General features: G+C 50.1%; 1 protein-coding gene across 1 annotated transcript in view; it reads right to left on the reverse strand.

Moving 5' to 3' along the window:
• Nucleotides 1-22,779, reverse strand: part of LOC125947067 (serine proteinase stubble-like) — a 179,872-nt gene that overhangs the window by 111,529 nt on the left and 45,564 nt on the right. The window contains exon 2 of the mRNA XM_049671375.1: nt 10,326-10,464. Coding sequence (XP_049527332.1) covers nt 10,326-10,361 — 36 coding nt within the window. The 5' untranslated portion in view covers nt 10,362-10,464. The remainder of the gene's footprint in view (nt 1-10,325; nt 10,465-22,779) is intronic.

Here is a 22,779-nt window from a genome sequence, read left to right on the forward strand (position 1 = left end):
TCGTCGCCATCGACCATTTGACGCGATATGCAGAAACAGCCGCTCTGCCTGCTGCCACCGCTCGCGATATAGCATCCTTCCTCCTGAAAAACTTTATTCTCTGTCACGGTGCACCTCGCGAACTTTTGAGTGATAGAGGAAGTACTTGTCTTCCTCTCCGAAGTCGCAAACGCGCTCCTTGCTGAATGTCGCATCGTTCATCGCACCACCACCGCCTACCATCCTCAAACCAATGGTCTGACAGAAAGATTTAACCGCACCCTTGACGACTTGCTGTCGGAATACGGCGCCTCTGATCACACTGATTGGGACCTCATTCTGCCATTCATCACGTTCGCCTACAACACTGCACCACAGGCGACCACAAACTTCTCCCCATTCTTCCCCTTGTATGGCCGCGAACCTTCGACTACCCTCGACACCATTCTTCCGTACAGACCCGACTCATCCGAATGTACGCCCATCTCTGAAGCTGCAAGCCGCGCAGAGGAATGCCGTCAGCTTGCCGCCCATTCCTTTACAGCCGTCGACCAATGGCAACAAAAATCTCTACGTGACGATGATCCCCCGCATTGTCACTTTCTTCCGGACTCCCTTGTGTGGCTTTGGGTTACTGCCGTTCCTGCTGGCCTCTCATTAAAGCTTGTCTCGAAATATCAAGGACCCTACCATGTTGTAGTGCAGACATCGCCTGTGAACTATATTGTCGAGCCTGTCACACCACCTACGGACCAACGCTGTCATGGTCGTGAAACCGTTCATGTACAATGTCTGAAGCCGTATTACGACCCCATGATTCTATGTTCACCATGAGTCGCCAGGATGGCTCCTTTTCCGATGGGGGTTGATTGTAGTGAAGACGAATGCCCGGCGCTGCAGACACATCGCCAGTAGTCCGGGAGGTGAGGGTTAGAGATTGCCTGACCTGCTCTGGTTTAGACACACTGCCTGCTGCTCTCTTGGCCTGTATTCCCATTAGAGATGTTTTAACATCAACCCAAGTAGTGATGTTTGCTATCTTTGTGTAGTAGAGTATCCATATGAAATATTCGTCTGGTAACCTGGAGACAATGATGGGTATAGCTACTGCTTCTGGAACCCGGAAGGTCTCGAACCAGAAGTCAACTTGGTATCACCAGGATGAGACATCTTTTCCGAGATGCAATAAAGAAAGGGCCACGAAACTTGAAAGTTGCTCGCGCGCGACTTCAGGAGAGCCGTTCAACGCGTATGGAATAGTTTCGTTGCTAGCCTGGCGGTGTTTGTTTCCTGCACTGCGTTTACGACTCAACGGTGAGATGCTTGACTATCTGCTCGTGCCTGACTCGGTGTCAGAGTCTTCACGCGTCGTTGACTCGAAGCGCTCGATGCGTCCACGATTAGAGCGAGTAGGTTGCAAAAGAATATTTGGCTTGTCTCTAGCTGCTGGTCAAGAGTTGGTTTTGGAGCATCGATTTGTTCAGCAGCATCCTGTTCCACACAAAACCTTGTTTTTCATCCCTCCAATTCGCGACGGAGGTCCTCGAGGTTGGTCTTTAGGGCACTAGCTTCGGACATGGGGTGGACCTTAAGGCTTGCGCTCGTGCCACATTATGCATCTGTTCGAACGTGTTGATGGAACACTGGGTGGTCGCCATCTTGGGTGCACTGCACACGCTGTCTTGAAGTCGGTGGCTCAGTCAAAGGAGTGCGTAGAAAGCGACGTACCCACACCAAAAACGGGTACACGCCTTCGGAGCTCACCCCGATCCGTCGGCCGTCAAGTGTGACGTGCAGTTATGCCCGTCTGTTATTTGCTGATTCCTGGGCGGCATGAGACACATGGGAACACCGCGGAAACCAGAAAGGGAATGCCCTTTCATTTTTGTAGCAGCCCTTGCGTGCGCGAGCTGGTCGCCGATCTTCGTCGTTCGCCTCTTCACGCCGCGAGACACGCACACAGCGTCCTCTGCTCTCGCTCGTGACCGCATCACCGTCTTTGTTCTTCAGTTGGAAATATTTTTGTCATTATTGTTCACCAACGCGAATTGATTCTTTATAATCATTTTTATCATTGTTTGCACCGCGATGCTTTTTATTATGTTTTTTTAATGACTCCTTCTGTTGATGCTTGTGTGTGTGTGTGTGTCAAAACTTTTTATTTACAGTAGTCCTGAGGATCGACTCTTTCAAGCCGCGGGGGGCAGCATCCACGATGGCACCGTTAGGCCCAGCCCTTCAGCGACATCGTGCGCCCTCTGGACAGCCCGTAGCTGATCTTGAAAAGATGAACTCTGTAGCATCTTCTTCCCATGGAGCCATTCTTCTTCAGGGTTGGTCAGAGTCGCAGGGCATCCCGCGAGCATGTGTCTGATCCCAATGATGCCATTGCACACATGACCATCTTTCTTGATATCGGTTTCTGGATAAATTTTATCAAGTAGGTATGGCGTGGAATAAGTCCCTGTTTGTAATAGTCACAGTGAAACTGCCTGAGTCCTGTTTAGCTTTGAATGTGGCAATGGAAATTGTCTGCGTCCAAGGTAGTTGTATTTAGTAATCTCGTTTTACGTTAATAAATTATCTATAAATTTCCCGGCCTGGTGGTGGACGGCTCGACTAGCAAGTCCTCGTGCCAAGCCATGAGTAACCTCAATGAGGTTAACCCGGGTGACCCGCGTATTTCCAATTGCTAGTAGGTACAGCGTTTGACCGCTGGCGCCACGCTGCGCCGCTCGCGCGTACCATGTTTCTAGCCGCCGCCGTTTGAACGGAGGAGGCGTTGACGGAGAAAACGCTGGGCTGGTGGTGACTAGCCTGCTGTTGGGATCGGGTGGTATTATAAACGCATCACTGTTTTGATGATCCAAATATAATTTCACTATCAGGGAGGGAGCAGTCTACCTGACTGGAGCAGTATATTTTATGTGGGGTGTTGCTACGCTGCGCTGCGCAACACCCCAACGACCGCCGCTTCGCGTCGGCGCCCGGTACCACGGCTGCCGCCGTGGCACCGGGGTTCAAACGACAACGTTGGCAAACAGAGAGGAAAAAAAAGAAAAGCGCGATATTAAGAAAGAAAATTTTAGCCCGGGCGGGATTCGAACCAGCGTACGCATGATCCCAAAGCGAGCGCCGTAGCCACTCAGCCATACAGCCACGCTTCCCAGAGTTGCATTCATGCGAACCATATGATTGCGTTTGAGCGCCCTCGGCGAAAGAAACCATCTAGAAACGCAGTACGCGCGAGCGGCGCAGCGGGGCGCCAGCGGTCAAACGCTGTACCTACTAGCAATTGGAGTGTTGCAACCCGGGTCTCGTCCGCTTCTCCCATAGGCGCAGGGAACCACTGGATTTCAGTTCTCATAGTCAAAGTGTTTTCAATAAGTTTAGCTGCAACCCCGGCCACGTAGCCTTTATCGAAACCCTTTATAGCAGCCCTTTATAGTTGTTGTTTGTGGCAGAAATGATTGTTTTCCACCTTGATTGCTGCCCCTGATAAATAGGCCGTGGGCTTTCAAGTAGACTCTTTACTCATGTGTACATCGAAGGGCGCACATGGTTACTACAAGTAATTTTCGTATCAATTACTACCGCTCTGACACATCCTTGGAGGCATCTCTTTACCAAATTGAATTATGTTGTTCAATGTCGCAAAACGAAAAATTAGTATTGCCAAGATGGAATGCTGAGACCAGCTACATTTCGGAGAACAAGTTTTTGTCAATTGCCCACAACTCAGAAGAAAGAGTGATACATATCTGGGGTAACACATATATTTGTGTAAGACACAATACAATTCCTGGGGTAATACATATCTATGTTATTTGTCTTCACTCCAGTATATTCGACCACGTCAAGCGCGTGTCATGCTTTCCAGAACTACTTGCACAGGTAATGCTTTCTCGGGGTAAGGGGGGGGGGGGGGGGGCGTGGCGACGACTTTATCGCCCATAGACTTCATGCGGAACCTCACGGTAATGGCGACGCCGACGGAAGGAATGCGTCTGGAGTGTCCATATAAATGCTGTCGCAATAAAACGGCACCGACAATTTGCCTAAGGTTGCATGTTGTGCTTGCTGGTCGGACATAATGAATGCTTCAGGCGTAATGCACCCGAAATTGGATAAAAGAGAGAAACGTAACGCACACATACATAGCGCTTAGTTTCAACGACGCGTTAATTTGAGGAGTCAAAGCATGCATATACTGTTCATTTGGTGCCTAATTAAACGCGTGTCCAGAGCATATTGACAACGCATATCGCGACGTGTATGAGAACTACCTTGTGATAAGCATTTATGCTTTAAGCAAAACTTCTACCCTCTTTTTTTATTTGGATCCCTCGCTCTTAGGCATGTTAACATATCACTAGCGCCCTCCCTCGGGATGCGCTCCATACGTAGTGCGTCAGTGGGCCTAACTGAAGCTTGGGACCCACGTTCCACGTAGCAGTTGTCGGCTGATCGGTGTAAGATGAAGACGTGCGACTATGGGAGTTTGCCTGTGTGGCTATAGTGCTCGCCCGTGTGGCAAAGTCAGCCTGTGTGGCCATGTAACATTTTATTCTTCCATTAAATCACCCCTCTTCTCCTACGACTTGTGCCTGCATCACCGACGGTAAAAGAACAGGTATAATATAAATAATTAAATCCTTCCAGTTCGGTTTGCGTTCTGGAAGCTCTCCTAACTTAGCTCTGTATCGTTTTGGACAGAATCGAAGAATTAAAAGAACCTTTATTCAGGAAACGCCCAGGGTATACATAGTCGTCGGCATTCACGGGCACGTTTTGCTGTAATCTTCGTGCTGTCAGTCAGTTCAAGCTGATACGTGCGACGCATGCGTAGTCTGCACGATGCATCTTCCTCTGTTTATTAGTTTGTTAAAGCCGCAATACAAGATGCACTTGATGGAAATTGTGGTCGTACTCAGCCGTCTTGGCTGACGAGTTATCCGCTTAGATCGTCTTGGGAGCGGTGTTGTAAGTTGAGTCGGGTTTGCGTTCAGTCCAGTTGGGGATCATAGTGAAATATTTAGCGCGCACAATAGACAAGGACACAGTGAAGGGGGGCACACGAGCCCTTCACTATGTCCTTGTCTATTGTGCGCGCTATTTCACTACTAATACGTACCAACTCGCCCAACTATCAGTTCTGCTGCAGTCCAGTTGGAGATGTTACCGGCTGGTCGTCATCGCTTTCTGGCTCATTGCTGTCGAGGTCATCGTGTCGAAACGGCTAACGCGTTGGAATCAGGCCTTTCCGATTCTGACGAAGCACTTGGTCACCTTCAGTAACAATGCGATAGGACCTCGGTCCTGCCGATCCCACGACCAGTGCTTTAAGGTCCATGCTTTATCTCGGATCCTCACCCTTTCCCCTTTTCGGAGTACTGGTAGGTCCTTTTTGTGGGCGCCAAGTTGTCTATGCTTAAACACAAAATTTTTAGGTTGCGAGTTGAAGTCTGGAAGCCTGGTTCGTAGTCTCCTGCCTTGCAACAACTGCTCACCCGGGGAACGACCGTCCTCCAGTGGTGTAGATCGGGAACTGAGCAGGCCCAGGCAAAAGTCGTCGTGATTTTCTTGTGTTTTTTTTTCATGATCTGTTTTACTATCTGGACGCCTTTCTTCGCTAGTATATTGGACTGTGGAAAGCCAGGGCTAGATGTCACATGCTTGAAGTCGTACCTGGACGCAAAGGTGGCAAACTCGTCATACGCAAACTGGGGGCCGTTGTCACTGCATACCTCGACTGGGATTCCATATAGCGCAAAAATGCAGCTCAATTTGGCAATGATCGTGCTCGACATGGTGCCGCCCAGTTTTTCCACTTCCGGAAAGTTTGACTGCGCATCGAACACGCACAAGTACGAACTTCCCCCATGCTGAAAGACATCAACGCCGACTCTGTACCAAGCGTGATCCGGCGTTGGTCTGAGCATAAAAGGCTCGCTTGGTTGACTGTATGCGTACTTTTGGCAGACGGCGCAACTTTTCAACATAGTTTCAATACCTGCATTAAGTCCGGGCCAAAGCACCAATCGTCGGGCTCGTGCTTTGCATTTGTTTATGCCCAAGTGCCCTTCGTGTATACGTTGAAGCATTTCGTCCCTCATCGACTTTGGAACAACTACTTTGGTTCCTTTTAGCACGACTCCCTCTATTAGTGACAGCTCAGCAGCAAAACATTTCATGCAGGCATCAAGACTGCAGCTGCCGCTGATGTAGCGCATAACATTTTGTAACTCCGGGTCACTTGCAGTTGCGACAATTCCGCGGTCAAGAGTTTTTCTGCTTACTAGGTCCGAGAACGCACAAATTGTGTGAACCTCTATTTCTTCTGTCGAGCCACTCGTGTCCCCTGGGCGGTTGAATGGCGTTAACCTTCAGAGCATGTCGGCCAGCAGCAGTTGCTTCCCTGGTACAAATTCAAGCACATAGTCGTTGTTCAGTAAGCGCATGAAACGCTGAAGACGCGGCGGCATGTCACCGATTCCTTCGCATGCAATGGCTAGCAGTTGTCGGTGGTCGGTCTTTATGACAATTATACTTTGGTGAAGTTTTTAACACCCGAGCGTTATGCCCATTGCCTCTTTTTCAATTTGCGAATATTGTTGCTCAGTCTCATTCATCACGCGTGATGCATACGCAACAGGCCGCCAGCTATCACCGTGAAGCTGTAGAAGTGCAGCGCCTAGTTCACTTTTAGAAGCGCCAGAAGAAATTTTAGTTTTCCTGGCAGCATCGAAAACGGCCTACACAGGTGCGCTGCTGAGCCATGTGCAGGTGGCTGCCTATTCATTTGCTTGGTTGGCCGACCATTCAAACTTGGTGTCCGTTTGGATGAGACTGCGCAAAAGTTTGGTCTTTTCTGCCGGATTCGGAATGTATTTCCCAACGTGATTGGCAACACCTAACATTTTGTGCACTGCAGCTTTGTCTGTTGGCTGCGATATTTCGTTAAGGGACATGCTCAGTGTGGCATTTGGCCTTATCCCGTCTCGGCTGATGACATCACCCAAAAAGTCAACTTCAGTAAGCCCGAACTTGCACTTGCTTGCGTTAAAAGATAAGCGAGCGTTTTTCCCAGTTGCAATACATTTCTCAGGAATGTGTGATGTTCTTCTTTAGTAACGCCCTAGACAAGGACGTCATCTACATTTACATGCACCCCCAGAGCCCTGTCAAAAATTTCGCTCAAAGTTTTTTGAAAGACTTCAGGAGCCGAGGCGATACCGAATGGCAGCCTCTGAAAGCGGTCGCGACCAAAGGGCGTGCCGAATGCGTAGATTTTTTATGTGGCGTCATCCAAAGGAATTTAGTGGAAACCTGAATTCGCATTGAGGCGGGATAAATATTTAGCGCCAGTGAGCTCAGCCTGAATGTCTGCTTGACTGGAACTGCTGGACTTGAAACTTTGCATCCCCTTGAACTTCCGATAGACCGAGTAAGGCAGCAAGTTAGCTTGGGAGCCTGTCCACTTTCAAGAAGGCATCCTGGCCGGCCACTTTAGCGTTTACGATCCAGTCCGTCGAGCTTCTCACACTGCAAGTTTTTACATCAAGACTGTCGAAGGTGTCCTTGCACGTTGACCACTTCGCCTACTGTAGACCCTTTCTTGCAACATGCTGCAAAATGACTGGCGCCTCCACATATAAAACACGTCTTTCCGAACGCCGGGCATCTACTACGTTCGTGCGACCGGTTGCATTTCATGCACCTAAATGGACGCTTCTTTACCGACGCGACCTGCTTTTCCGCCTGAGCCCATGTCTCGTTCTTCTGGCTGGCTTTTCTTGTATTTAATATATTATTACTTGATCCTCTGGTACGCTGTCACCAATAAAACAATTTTTGGACTTTCTAACCGTTTTCAGTAATAATACTTTAGGACTCTCTTCGGTATATTGCATTTATGTATTTGTGTTTTGTGTGTGAATAAACTGAAACTTCAAGATTTAACAAAGACATGTCAAAAGTACACGAACACTGGAAGTGAGCACTGGAATCTCTCATGAATCTAACGGTCGGAAGGCCCGTTGCCTGGAGGCGGCAAAGACGACTTAAATGAAGTTCTGGGCACGTGCACAACAAGTGTGTCATTGTCACATTCTGGATTCTCACTCTTTCATTCATACCAAATGCTTTGCTGATGCAAGGCGTCACCCTAGATGGCTATGTGTAGTGCCTCCATGATTAGCGTAGTCAACTCATTCGCGCTTATACTGAGAACCACAGTATCGTTAGAGAGGGGTTGGCGGGTGCATTTCTTGCAGTGAAGTGAAAAATGTCCTTTCGGGTGGCGCCTTGTTTAGTTTGCATTTATCTTCACGTAGTCTACCATTAGGTGCATGTGCCAGTTTGACCCTTGTAGCTAGCCCCAGATGTCGTTGAAACGTGGTAAACGCGACCTGTCTTACAGTGGGCAAGCCTTTCTGCTTTCTGTGTTTCTTCTCACAGCTTGCTTCCTTAGTGCGCCCTTGTCTGGTCTTCCTGTAAAGACAGCTTCACTTGTTTGGTGCTGAGAACACGGCACTAAGGTTACCACGTTGCGGCATTGTCTCAGGTGGTGCGATAGTCGATGAATGTAAGGCATCACTGCTAACCTTTTATCATCTGTGTTGATCTGCGTCGCTCCTTTGTCCAATGTCGGGTGCGCTACACCTAAGGCCTTCAGAAGACAGTTTGACCGCATGGCTGCTTCTTGGTCAACCGCGCATGAAGCAAAGCGCATGTGATAATAACCTCAGACTGAATCCACGTAACCCAATAGAACTGGAGGCGTGCCTAGGGTTGAGCTCTGTGTTTCCATAACTATATTTAATTCACGTGTCTCCTCCGGGAGATTCCGAATGGCGCCAGACTCGGACCTTTCTACATACCATCCCAGGTCAATTTGAACGTAGATAAGTTAGCATGTGTCTGACTTCAATCAGAATACGCCAGTGTTCTCTACGCAGTATTTGTTTCGCGAGTGAGTCTGTCTGCTTTCAATAACTTAGCGATCTACAGCTTTGAGCTTAAGAGGAAGCTTTAGCTCGGGGCCAATTCGATGCCAGCTATTCAAATAGTTTCTAGTAAAACACAGACATGATTTTATGAGACTTCTGCGTCAATTTTAATCAATTTTGTTGAATTTACTACTGCTTTTACAAAGCAGAAAATTGCATCATGAAGTTCATAAATTGCCCCCTCAGCACGAACGCCAAATATCGCAGTTCTGTAAAATGCAGCCGTTAGATGATCTAATGCCGACAAATTTTGTATACGTATTTGCAGCTTATATGAAAGGTTCGCAATGCCTACGTAGGTTTTGCAAAGTCCTACTTACAATTCAATTGTTAACATAGGAGTGATTTATATTTCATCAATCTTGTCCCCTTTGGATGTATTAGGCACAGTACACAAAATTTTGATATCGCTTTTCATCGTAGAATTAGAGTGATAATTTCCTTCTTTACATTTGCAATTTTTAGCGATTTTTGTAGCACACTAACGGTCTAAATAAAATATATGCTTCATACAGTCTCTGATATCTAAAATTTTATTTTATCAGTAACGAACGTGATCAAATTCGGTGCAGTGGCTGCCGAGAAAACCAATTTTTCCTGTCCCATGAATTTAAAGAAAGGAGCGGCCAAGCTAAAGCGTCCTCTTACGAAGATTTATCATATTTAGCGGGTTTGGCGACGTAGGATCTCAGTATGTGTCAGGCTTCCAGGTAAAAAAGCAGCGCTTTCGCGCCTCCAGAGCGTCGTAACGAGTCTCAAAAGGCATCAAAATGTAGGTCTCAACAAGAAAAACAGCGATAATTAGTCGCACAGTATGCAACAGTGCGGGCGTAAGTAGTGCCACTATAGTGTTAAATTAATCACATTATTCACCCTAGCCTGCACTGAATGGGATCTGCCCACTTGGCGTCTTGTTAAAAAATGTATATTTCGCGCCACCAGAGCGTCGTAGCGTGTCGAGAAATAAAGGCGTGTCAACGAAAGTCGACGCGAAAGAAGACGTACATGTGCGCAAAAAAGTGGATCTAAAAACTCGACATGAATACACAAAATAGAAGGTCCGGCAATAAAATGTAAGGTCTGACAATCGAATGAAAACAATAGCGCACATATAATCTAAAAATGTGCAATTTGCAACAACGCATAATGTTTAATGCCTCAATTTCTGCACATATACCATGTACGTCGACTTGTCGTCTTGGTAGTCAACTTTGGCTCACACGTCTTTTGATTCAAGGCTGGTAATTTCGTCTACCTCACTTGGCATACGCATAATACTCCTTTATGACGTCCCAAGCGCCGTCTAATAAAGGAACAAACATTTGCCTACGTTACCATTAGGATAGCAATGTCGTGGTGGAGGGTGGACATGTCGAACTTGGGATGTCTCAAGAAACGGGCCACTCGCCTATAGGGCCCTTGCAAGCCTTTATGTCCGTAGTAGACTTTCACGTTGGCAATTGGATCTTGCTTTCTGTGAAAGAACAATGAGCACTACCTTACAGAAATGCAAAAAGGGTAGATATTTGTAACATTTCGTCAATCGTTAAAGAGTTCAAACAGCGCCAACCCCTAGGGACTGATTGAATCACACGGGATACACAGGCGTTATGTGTCCATTTGATTCGTTCTGTTCTACTTTAGTGCCACGTTTTTCACGCTATTTTACCTTTTTTTGCAGTACAAACATCGTTAGGAGAAACCTCTCCTCTTAGGAATGATATTTTAATATTTTCTAAAAATATTAAATTGAGATCTATACGGTCACAACATGAGTTCTGCGTGAATCCCGCAAGTGATACTGTTACCGTTTGTCCCTCAATTCAACAAGCTTGTACTACCTGTAGACAATGCACTGAAAACACTTCAGAGGTGCTTCCATACCAGTGCAGCAGAGACTGGATTGTGTGTTGGGTCTCACGTATGCGGGCATTTTTAATGTTGAATTATTTCATTGCCGGAAGTTAGAAGAAACCTGCGTTTAGCGGCACGCATAGTTCAGTATACTTATGACATATAGCTCTAGAGCGACAATTACGAGGGCCTTGTTGCAGTATTAAACTTTGGAACCCTCTTGTGTATATTTTCCACGCTGCCATAACCTGAAATGTCATAAGATTAAAAACCGATTGATTAATTGATTGATAGATAGATTGAGTGAATGAATAGCTTCAGGTACCAGGACAAAAACGTAGGCAAGTTAGTGCAAAATAATTGCCTTGGGAAATAAAAAAATTATTCCCAATTTTCGTATCTGCAATATAATACGCCTGCCAAATCACAAGGAAATTGGGACTACAGGCAAAAGTCCCAACCAATTAATTTGTGTATACAGTTCCAACAACACTTAGATATGTACAAGATATTGAGGCAAGTACATTTTTTATGCTATTTGCCGTAACCACTTTTCACCTGCTAACTGCTAAAGTTATCGCTCGGCGCAAGACGCGCCTCCATGTATCGGAACGTTCTCGACTGCTGTCTCCGATGTTAGCTGTTGTCTATGCCGTCACCGAAATTTGTGCGATCGTATTACATGCGCGACGCGAACAGTACATTCTAGAACGCACGCGAGCTTCAGCAATTACTTCATACAACGAAAAGACGCAACACACCAAGGAAAAGACAGGCGAAAGGAAAGAGCATCACTCGCACCTAACTTTATTCCGAGAGAACATCGCCATGTATAGACGATTTCACAGAAGCGTTTAGGTGCCGCCATCTTGGGCTATTGATAACACTTGTACGAAGTGTATGTTACTACAGCCGATTTGCAAGCGTGAAAATAGTTGTATAAATGCGTTCACTGTTTTATGACCATGTTACATGACTTCACTTCTCATAAAACTTAGAAATTGTTTGTGTAAGAGTCCCAGATGGTGGCGCCCATGAATCGAATATAACATCGTCTATAGCAAGCCACACATGCCCGGCAAGGTTCCCCGCATCATACCACCCTAGATGAGTCAATATCAAATATTTGCTAGTTCAAAAAGCGTCTAAAAAATTCCAACTGAGCGCCGCGCAACACCACTGACGTGTCGCCAATGCAGATATCTTTTTTCCTTCTTATGTAATATGCCTCCAACATTTCTCGTGCCAGAACCTCGTTGCTTCTACCATGAACTCTGATCTTCTTAAATCCTGCCTTACATTTACAGGATTTGCAGTGCAAGTAAATGTGTCGCGAGGTTATTCTTAAAGGAAAGTGCATGCTCTCTCGCTCTGTCGTTAACCGGCCCGTTTGGCCGATGTAAACCTGGCCGCAGCTGAGCGGAATTTCATAAACCGGACAGGTGACGTCGGGCTTTAGATGCGTCTTGCCACATATAGACCCATATAGACAGAATTACGCTGGAATCTCTGACGAGATGTGTATGCATCGCCGACGCGCGTGACCCGCTCATCACATTTCGACGATCGGTGATTGTGGTCGCCGCTTCGTTGCACTCTGACTGATTGTTGTTTTACAGCGTAAGCTGTTATGGGCTCATTCCAATAGCCGTTTAGGGTCGCGATGATGCCGCCACCGCTTCTTTGCACTGCTTGGTAATAAATAACGCGCTCACGGGTCTGTTTAGCATCACGACAAATCTGTGGTACTTAGAGCATATAGGCTTTACTTTGGTGGCAGAGGAAAATATTTATTGAAGAAATGGGAATACTTGCATTGCACAAACGATTGCACGAAAGGTCACCTGCGATAGACGACCGTGAGTAGTCGCGCGTGACAAGATTTGATGTCGATGACGGCAAGAAAACCAGTCTGCCGGTAGTCTTTCGGGCGCACCACGTGCGATCGGCCGTTCAGTGAAAACACCGCACTGACAACGCGATTGCCTCATGTGATAACGATCGCTGTGATAACCGTGACCGATGGTGCCAGTGCATCTACATGTCGCTTCAAGAATACTGACACGTATAGATGTTTATCTTTCACCGGTGGCCGCTTTCCACCGGCTAACAAATGTTAAACGTTATCGCTCGGCGCAGGACGCGCCTGTATGGGAAGTTTCTAGAACGTTATCGATGCTTCTTTCCATTGCCTGTTTTCACCGACGCTTATGTTATCTGATTGCATGACTGACGCGAATTCTCTAGAACTTTCTGGAAGACACGCGGGCATCAGGGATTAATCTAGAACCTTCGATGACTCAGGTATAAAAGCCGACGCGTTTCGCCGCTGATCAGATTTTCGACGATCGCCGACTGTGTTCGCCGCTATCGTTGTGCTTTGAGTGTACCTTGCTTTTGTGGGCACAGGTTCGCCCAATAAACAACCAGTTTTGTCGTACACAGTTTTACGACTGTTTTCTTCAGCGTCACTACTACGTGACATCTGGTGGAGGTGCTAGTGCGTTCATGCAGCGAACGCCCCCGCAAAGCCGCGACCCAAGCCCGAAACCGGACGACGAGACCAACGTCGCCAAGGACCAGCGAGCTAGCCGTAGGCAGCAAGGACTTTTGCCAGAATACGGACTTCTTCCCGAGAAGACCACAGCGATCAAGGCCAAGTCAACGACCACAATGGCAGCCCCAGCGTCCCCCATCCTGCTGCAGCAACCTCGGGAGCCACCTACCTTCCGTGGATCATCAGCTGAAGACCCTGAAACATGGCTGGAGACGTACGAGAGGACCGCGACATTCAACAAATGGAGCGACGAAGACAAGCTGCGCCATGTCTATTTTTCGTTGGATGACGCTGCTCGGACATGGTTTGAGAACAGAGGGACCACCCTGGTGACTTGGGACCTATTTCGCGAGAACTTCGTGAGGACCTTCACGAGTGTCGTACGAAAAGAAAGGGCTGAAGTTCTCCTGGAAACCAGAGTTCAATTGCCGAACGAGAGCATCGCGATCTTCACGGAGGAGATGACTCGCCTCTTCCGCCACGCCGACCCCGACATGTCTGAAGAAAAGAAAGTTAGGTTCTTGATGCGGGGCGTCAAGGAGCATCTATTCACCGGATTGATGCGCAACCCGCCCAAGACTGTGGCAGAATTTGTTTCGGAGGCGACAACGATCGAGAAGACGCTTGAAATGCGAGCCAGGCAATACAACCGCCGTGCGCTGACAAACTACGCCGAAGCTCAAGCTCTAGGCGCCAACGACCTGCACGAGGCGATCAGAGCGGTTGTACGGGAAGAGCTACAGAAATTATTCCCAAGATCGCAGCCTCAGGTGGCTTCAATCGCTGACATAGTTAAAGAAGAGGTTCAGCGATCACTGGAAGTGCCAGAAGTTCCGGCATCGCCTCAACCACAGCCGCAAGCAATGACCTACGCCGCCGTCGCCCGTCGTGAAGGCCCCCCTCCGCGCTCGCGCCAGGGCACCGTAACGCCGCAGTTCCGTCGTCCACCGCCGCCGCCGCCAGCACGCCCGCCCGTCGCCCAGCGCAGCTACCAGCGGAAGACGGACATTTGGCGCGCCCCCGACCACCGCCCGCTCTGCTATCACTGCGGGGAAGCCGGCCATGTCTACCGCCGATGCCCATACCGCGAGATGGGCCTACGAGGGTTCGCCGTCAACGTGCCACGTCCACAGCTTGGCGAGCGACCACGCGACATCGCTGACTACCTCACCGGAGCCCAGTTCCAACCACGACGACCCTCACGCTCGCCGTCACCTGGACGTTTCCTGTCGCCGCAGCGCCGACCATACACTGGCCCAGCGCGGGGCCGGTCCGTGAGCCCCTATCCGGGAAACTAAAGGCAGCAACCGATGGAGGTGCGGTTGCTGTACGACGCAATACCGAAGATCCTCCGCCGCCACCGACGACGACAACTCACGCATCATCACAACGAGGTACCAGCACACCGCCTAGCAAGAGCCTTGACGACAACACTTCGCCGCCGAAAGAAGACCTACCGACGCGACGTAGCAGCAGCGAAGCAAGCCGACGTAGCCGTGATCCGACGCCACGACTTAACCGCAACGCCAGACGACGGTCTACCGACTTAGACGTGGTAATCGATGGTCATAGCGTCACCGCTCTCGTCGACACTGGAGCTGACTATTCCGTCTTCAGTGGCCCGTTCGCCGCCAAGTTGAAGAAGGTGAGGACGGCCTGGCAAGGACCTGATATCCGGACAGCGGGAGGCCACCTAATAACGCCGGCTGGAATCTGCACAGCGCGAGTCACGGTTAACAATCGCACTTACCCGGCGAGCTTCGTAATCATGCAGCACTGCTCCAGGGACGTCATCCTAGGCATGGACTTTCTAAACCAACATGGTGCAGTCATCGATTTAAGGTCCAAGTCAATAACGCTTTCAACGGACAACGCGATACCACCGGATACAGACATCAGTTACCATGCCTTGAATGTGCTAGAAGAACAAGTCACCGTTCCGCCTCGCTCCAGTGTAATGATTTTCGTCGGTGCCGAAGTGCCTGCAGATATGGAGGGCGTCATCGAGGGCGATCATCACTTACTGCTCGATCGTGAAATTTGCGTCGCTAGAGGCATAGCTAAGCTACGTGAAGGGAAAGCAAGAGTGATGCTCACGAACTTCAGCGACGAATACAAGCACATTAACAAAGGCACAACGGTCGCCTACATCGACGAAATAGTACAAGCCGGCAGTGCTTTTGCCTTCACGGATTCTAGTGCACCTGCAACGAAGACTGTAGTACTTGAACCAACTTTCGACGTCAATCAGAACCTTCCTTGGCATAAGAAAGAACAGCTAAAAGCTCTGCTCCTGCAATACAAGGACTGCTTCTCGTCGTCGTCAAAAGTTCGACAAACCCCGGTCGCCAAGCACCGCATCATAACCGACGAATATGTCCGCCCACTCCGTCAGAGCCCGTACCGAGTTTCGGCGCGCGAACGCGAGGCCATAAGGCAACAAGTCGACGAAATGCTACGCGACGACATCGTCCAGCCGTCCAAGAGTCCGTGGGCGTCCCCCGTGGTGTTAGTGAAGAAGAAGGATGGAACCCTACGTTTCTGCGTCGATTATCGTCGCCTCAACAAGATCACGAAGAAGGACGTATACCCTCTCCCACGGATTGACGACGCCTTGGATCGACTCTACAACGCAAAGTATTTTTCGTCGATGGACCTCAAAACCGGCTACTGGCAAATCGAAGTCGACGAGAGAGACCGGGAGAAGACTGCCTTTATAACACCAGACGGACTCTTCGAGTTCAAGGTCATGCCGTTTGGTCTTTGTTCGGCACCTGCGACTTTCCAACGGGTCATGGATACAGTACTGGCAGGCTTGAAGTGGCAGACTTGCCTCGTCTATTTGGACGACGTCGTTGTGTTTGCCTCAAGCTTCGAGGAACACCTCCGGCGCCTTGAAACAGTTCTTCAAGCTATCAAGACCTCCGGACTCACGTTGAAGCCAGAAAAGTGCCGCTTCGCATACGGGGAGCTCTTGTTTTTGGGCCATGTCATCAACAAGTCTGGAGTGTGCCCTGACCCACAGAAAACGGCGGCCATCACTGACTTTCCTCCGCCCGCCGACAAGAAGGCAGTGCGTAGATTTCTTGGCCTGTGCGCCTATTACAGGCGCTTCGTCAAGGACTTTTCACGGATCGCCGAGCCACTGACATACCTTACGAAGGCCGACGTCGAGTTCAAGTGGGAGACTCCGCAAGTCGAAGCATTCGAAGAACTGAAGCGACGCCTGCAATCGCCGCCAATACTTGCGCATTTCGACGAAAACGCCGATACCGAAGTCCACACCGACGCAAGCAGCGTAGGACTCGGCGCCGTGCTTGTGCAGAGGACTGACGGAATAGAAAGGGTTGTAAGTTACGCTAGCCGGTCGCTATCGAAGGCGGAATCAAATTATTCCACAACAGAAAAGGAGTGCCTCGCCATCATCTGGGCTACATCAAAGTTTCGCCCCTACCTCTATGGCAGGCCCTTCAAAGTTGTAAGCGACCACCACGCCTTGTGTTGGCTAGCTAACTTGAAGGATCCTTCAGGTCGCCTCGCACGATGGAGTCTGAGACTTCAAGCATTCGACATCACCGTCGTCTACAAGTCCGGCCGAAAGCATTCTGACGCCGACTGCTTGTCTCGCGCCCCCGTCGAACCGCTGCCACAGGACGACCAGGATGACGACACTTTCTTGGGACCCATCAGTGCCGACGAATTCGCTGAACAACAGCGAGCCGACCCGGAACTAAGGAGTCTTGTAGACTACCTAGAAGGCAAGACCGTCACTGTGCCGAAGGTGTTCAGGCGAGGATTGGCGTCGTTTTTCTTGCAAAACGATATTCTCCTAAAGAAGAACTTTTCGCCTCTCCGAGCCAACTACCTCCTCGTGGTGCCCTCAGCGTTGCGTCCAGAGGTTCTGCAAGCTCTCCATGACGACCCAACGGCTGGACATCTCGGTTTTTCCCGCACGCTCGCGAGGATACAAGAAAAATACTACTGGCCTCGCCTCTCTGCCGACGTCGCCCATTACGTAAGGACATGTCGAGACTGTCAGCGACGCAAAACACCGCCGACAAGACCAGCCGGACTTCTACAGCCGATCGAACCACCTCGCCGACCATTCCAGCAGATCGGGATGGACTTACTCGGGCCTTTTCCGACGTCGACGTCCGGGAATAAATGGATCGTCGTAGCTACGGACTACCTCACCCGCTACGCCGAAACAAAAGCCTTGCCCAAAGGCAGTGCCGCCGAGGTAGCCCGATTCTTCGTTGAGAACATTCTCCTGCGTCACGGTGCTCCAGAAGTCCTCATCACCGACAGAGGCACGGCCTTTACGGCAGAACTAACTCAAGCCATCCTGCGATACAGCCAGACAAGCCATCGCCGGACCACCGCCTACCACCCGCAGACGAATGGCCTCACCGAGCGCCTAAATAAGACCATCGCCGACATGTTGGCAATGTACGTTGACGTCGAACACAAGACGTGGGATGCCATCCTTCCGTACGTGACCTTCGCATACAACACGGCCGTGCAAGAAACGACGCACATGGCGCCGTTCAACCTGGTCTACGGAAGGAACCCGGCAACGACGCTTGACGCCATGCTACCGGACGTCACCGATGAGGAAAATCTAGACGTTGCCACCTATTTGCAGCGCGCCGAAGAAGGTCGACAGCTCGCCCGCCTGCGCATCAAGAACCAGCAGAGGACCGACAGCCGACACTACAATCTTCGACGACGCTACGTCGAGTACCAGCCCGGAGACCGTGTTTGGGTCTGGACTCCGATACGCCGACGAGGACTTAGCGAAAAACTCTTACGTCGCTATTTCGGACCATATAAGATCATCCGACGTATTGGCGCACTGGACTATGAGGTCGTGCCAGACGGCATTTCGCAATCACAGCGGCGCCGCGCACGACCCGAAGTCGTCCATGTGGTGCGTCTTAAGCCTTTCTACGCCCGCTGACGAACTTAGGTACTTTGTTACTTTATTTTTTTCTTTATTACGTGTGGTTTTGTTTTCGCTTTCACATTTGTTTGTAGCATCGGGACGATGCTTTTTAAGGGGAGGGTATTGACACGTATAGATGTTTATCTTTCACCGGTGGCCGCTTTCCACCGGCTAACAAATGTTAAACGTTATCGCTCGGCGCAGGACGCGCCTGTATGGGAAGTTTCTAGAACGTTATCGATGCTTCTTTCCATTGCCTGTTTTCACCGACGCTTATGTTATCTGATTGCATGACTGACGCGAATTCTCTAGAACTTTCTGGAAGACACGCGGGCATCAGGGATTAATCTAGAACCTTCGATGACTCAGGTATAAAAGCCGACGCGTTTCGCCGCTGATCAGATTTTCGACGATCGCCGACTGTGTTCGCCGCTATCGTTGTGCTTTGAGTGTACCTTGCTTTTGTGGGCACAGGTTCGCCCAATAAACAACCAGTTTTGTCGTACACAGTTTTACGACTGTTTTCTTCAGCGTCACTACTACGTGACAATACCGTCACCTCGGTGGCGATGACATTTGCAGGGTATGCTTCCAGTGTTCTTTGCCCCGTTCCTCGATGGCATCTTTCATATCGCCCCGTCGTCTCCCGCCTCAACGCCCGGTCGGCCTCCCTCCCCGGCGGCTTGGCGTTCGAGCCATTCGACGTACGCCCCATCTGCATACAGCTCTCCGCCTAGCGCGAAGAAGCTTTCCTCGTTCTGGTACAACTGTGGACTTACATGCCCACCTTTCTTCGATCCCGCCAGGCGCCGCGTCGTGCTGGTTACACAGACTTGGCTTGACGCAAGCGCGACCGACGGCGAACTTTTCGACACAAGCACACATAGAGTGATCCGATAGGACAGGTGTGGCCGGGGCGTCTTCATAGCTTTCCCGTCGTCTACAAAAGTGAACCGCCGGCTATACCTGGAACACCAAGATCGTGAGGCCCTTTTCGTCGAGGTTATCTGACTTCACAGTATCTTGCTAGTTTGCTGTGCATACTGCCGGCCTTCACTCAAGGAAGAGTCGTCTAAGCTCCTCGACTCGTCCCTCTCACTTGCCTTGTGCAAGCAGTACGCCAACGTCCTAGTTTTCGGTGACTTCAATGCCCATATTGACTAGACTTTACACGCACACCCCATCCCCCTCGACCGTTCTGACGACCGACTCTTCGACTTCATGACATCTGCTAATCTCGTCCAAGCATGCTTTGAAACCACATACTCTTCGCTTGACGAAACTCCCTCCTCTCTTGACCTTGTGTTTGTGGCAGACCCAACCCGCATCATCTCTTGTACAACAACTTCAAGTGAGGGCCTGTCTAACAGCGATCACCGAGCTATTGAAGTCAGCTACGCTGCAGTGTTACCTGGAAGCGGGCAGCACGCCTTTCAGCTCTGGAAATTTGACCAAACTGACCAGTGTTACTTAGCACGCCTAGGGCACCTTGCCTCTTGGTACATGACCTCATCTGGTGATGACTGCATCGCTATGAACTTTGCTGGGACATGGCATTAGCAATTCAACGCGAATGTGTGCCATCCTGCACTCGATCGTCCAAGTGTAAGAACTGCCCGTGGATAACCCCAGAAATAATGAACGCAGCGAGACAAAAGCGGATGCTGTGTCGGAAAGCCTCCCGGACACGGTGCCCGATCACTTTCCAACCGGCGATGGACAACCAGCGATCCCTTACGGCAGCTATTTACATAACGCATCAGCGATATACCGCCAGGCTTAGTTGAGAAAGCTAAGGAGAGCCCCAAGGTGTTCTGGCTTTACATGAGTCGTCTTCGATCATCATGTCACCACCCCTGCTTCAACTTCCAGGGAAAGCAGGTTCACTGCCTTGCGGAAGTCGCCGCGCTCTTCACTCAACAATTTGCTTCCATGTACTTCCAAGCTTCCGCTGATGGCTACTAGAAAAGTGCTCGCCACGTGATGAAGGCGAGCAGCCCACTCAGCCTCCTGACGGCACGCGCGGCGTCTCGTGCCTTCTCTCAGTTACGCTTTCACCAGACGCACTGTCTTCGGCTATCAACCCCTCTCCCAGCGCCGACGGCATGGCGCCTACTTTCTTTCGGCAGCATGCGCCTCACGTGCTTGCATCCCTGTGCACTGTGTTCCAAACTCTGACGACCGCCAGCACTATCGCCCCATCTGCATAACGTCGGTCACATGCCGCACGTTTGGACACGTTCTAAACAGCCAACTCTTCGATTTTCTCGAGCGCACTAAGTTTCTTTCTGACTCACAGCACGGCTTCCGCCGTGGCCACAGCTGTGACACAGCCCTGGCCACCTTGAACCACCTCGTGAGTAGTAATCTTGACAACCGCACTGAAACCGACCTCATTCAGCTTGACTTAAGCAATGCTTTCGACACCCTCAACATTTCTCTCCTGCTGGACAAAGCGAAAGCATCAGGAATTCGAGGCTGCCTGCTTAGGCGGCTGGCCAACTTACTGATCGGGCGCAGCCAACGTGTTGTTTGTGCGGTGCCCACTCTAAGAGTATACCTGTGCCGTCAAGAGTGCCTCAGGGTTCTGTCCTCGGGCCAACCCTGTTCCTGATCTACGTCAATGACATGCCCCGGGATGACCGTCTCCCCATTATGCAGTACGCAGACGACACGTCCATGCTCGCCCCCCTTGTCTGTCGTAACACAGCCCACGATCTCTAGGATTACCTCGCGGTTATCGACTCTTGGATGGTTTCAAACCACCTGAAGTTGACCCCTGCTAAAAGCAGCGTATTGAAATTGTCGAGCGCCCACATGCCAGCCAAGCCCTCCTACTCTATGCGCGGCGTCCCCCTCCATGTGCAGGAGTCACTGAAAAGTTTGGGAGTCACGTTCACAAGCAAGAGCTCTAGACCTTCAGATTTCAAGTCTCGTCGCCAAGGATCGTCGCGTGTTCGGTTTTGTCTTCTGGGTCTCAAAACCACGTGGCCCCGCAACATTTTCCCTCCTGTACAAGTCACTTGTCCTGCCTATACATGAAAAAAAAATTAAAGGACGCTTAAACTTCGCCTTTAAGAGTGAAACGCGTAAGCGTCATCGAGCCCCAGTCGGATCGCATTTTTCTTTATGAGAAGTAGGCTTCACTGCAACACCGAACGCGGGAAAGCCAGCGTACAAAGACCAAGCTTACACCGAGCTCCCTAAAGTCGGCTTCACCTTTAAACAGGAATGCATTGCTGGGAAGACGTTTTTCCAGGGGCAATATAAGTCGTCTTATATTGAAATGTGAAGGTCCAAGACCTTTGTTATTATTTCATTAATTGTTTGCTATTGCCCCGAAGCGCGCGCGTGTCCAAAACGCATTAGGCAGGCTAAGTAACCTGCCGAGGTTGCGAGCTCCGTCTGGATATCATTTTCGCAAGTTACCTACCCGAGCGCGCCACTGTTGGTATGGTAGAAATGCTGCAAAAGGGGTTTCTGTTTGAGTTTCGTCGTAAGAGAATTATGTTTTCTCGTATATTCAAATTACAATCTGACTCCACCATGCCTGTAGGTTGTGGTTAAACCACCTCAGATATTTTTTGAACATTGCAAGTAAACAGGCGCATCGAGTTCAGAATGCCGTCACGACCAACGATGCCAAACGCTGCAGCGCTACACGCCGCGGGCGCGCCAAAAAAAAAAAAAAAAAAACAATGCCGTCCTCCTCTCCTCGCCTTTCCGGTAACCCCAGCGGCCGCTCCTGCGCCTGCGACCTCTTTCCCTTCTCTTATCTTTCAGTCCCCATCCCCCTGTGCAGCGCGGTTGAGGTGTCCTCTATTGAGAGACAGTTATCGCGCTGCACTTTAACCCAATTTTTCACCATTTGCAACTATAATCTCTCTCTCTCTCATGATGTCAGCAGGGGGAATCTGGTGATGTCAACGGCGGAAACGATGTCCATTGGTCGAACAAGAACCTACGACTTCCGGTTGGTCTGCTAGCAGGTACGCGCGTTCCCTGCTCGTCTTCGCTGTGTTGGTCGCTTGTGCGCGCTTGCGCATAGGTAATTAGAGCCGGCAACGCAAGTGCCAAATCGCTCGTGTTCCAACACAGTCATGCTTAGCGGTCTCATTAGCTGGGCGAACAGAGTGCGACAGAGTTGGCCTTTCCAGACGTGCGCGCAACACAGGGTCTATAGCGGCACGCTTCGAATAACACGCGCCGGCACAGCAGCAACAGCGGGTAGCCGAGAAGCGCCGAGTTCACGTCCACGTTACCGGCACGCTAACCCGCCGCACGCCGTTTGCCATTCGCGGGCCGCCGTTCGACAGCGGCGCGACGAGATTTCCTGGCCGTACGTAGAGAGGATGAGACCGGGACTCATTTGTGCGGCAGCCTCACCGCCGCTGATCGCTCGACGGCGTAGATATCGTCGCTAGGCCTTTTCC

This window comes from Dermacentor silvarum, chromosome 7 (assembly GCF_013339745.2).
Source record: "Dermacentor silvarum isolate Dsil-2018 chromosome 7, BIME_Dsil_1.4, whole genome shotgun sequence".
NCBI classification, from domain to species: domain Eukaryota; kingdom Metazoa; phylum Arthropoda; class Arachnida; order Ixodida; family Ixodidae; genus Dermacentor; species Dermacentor silvarum.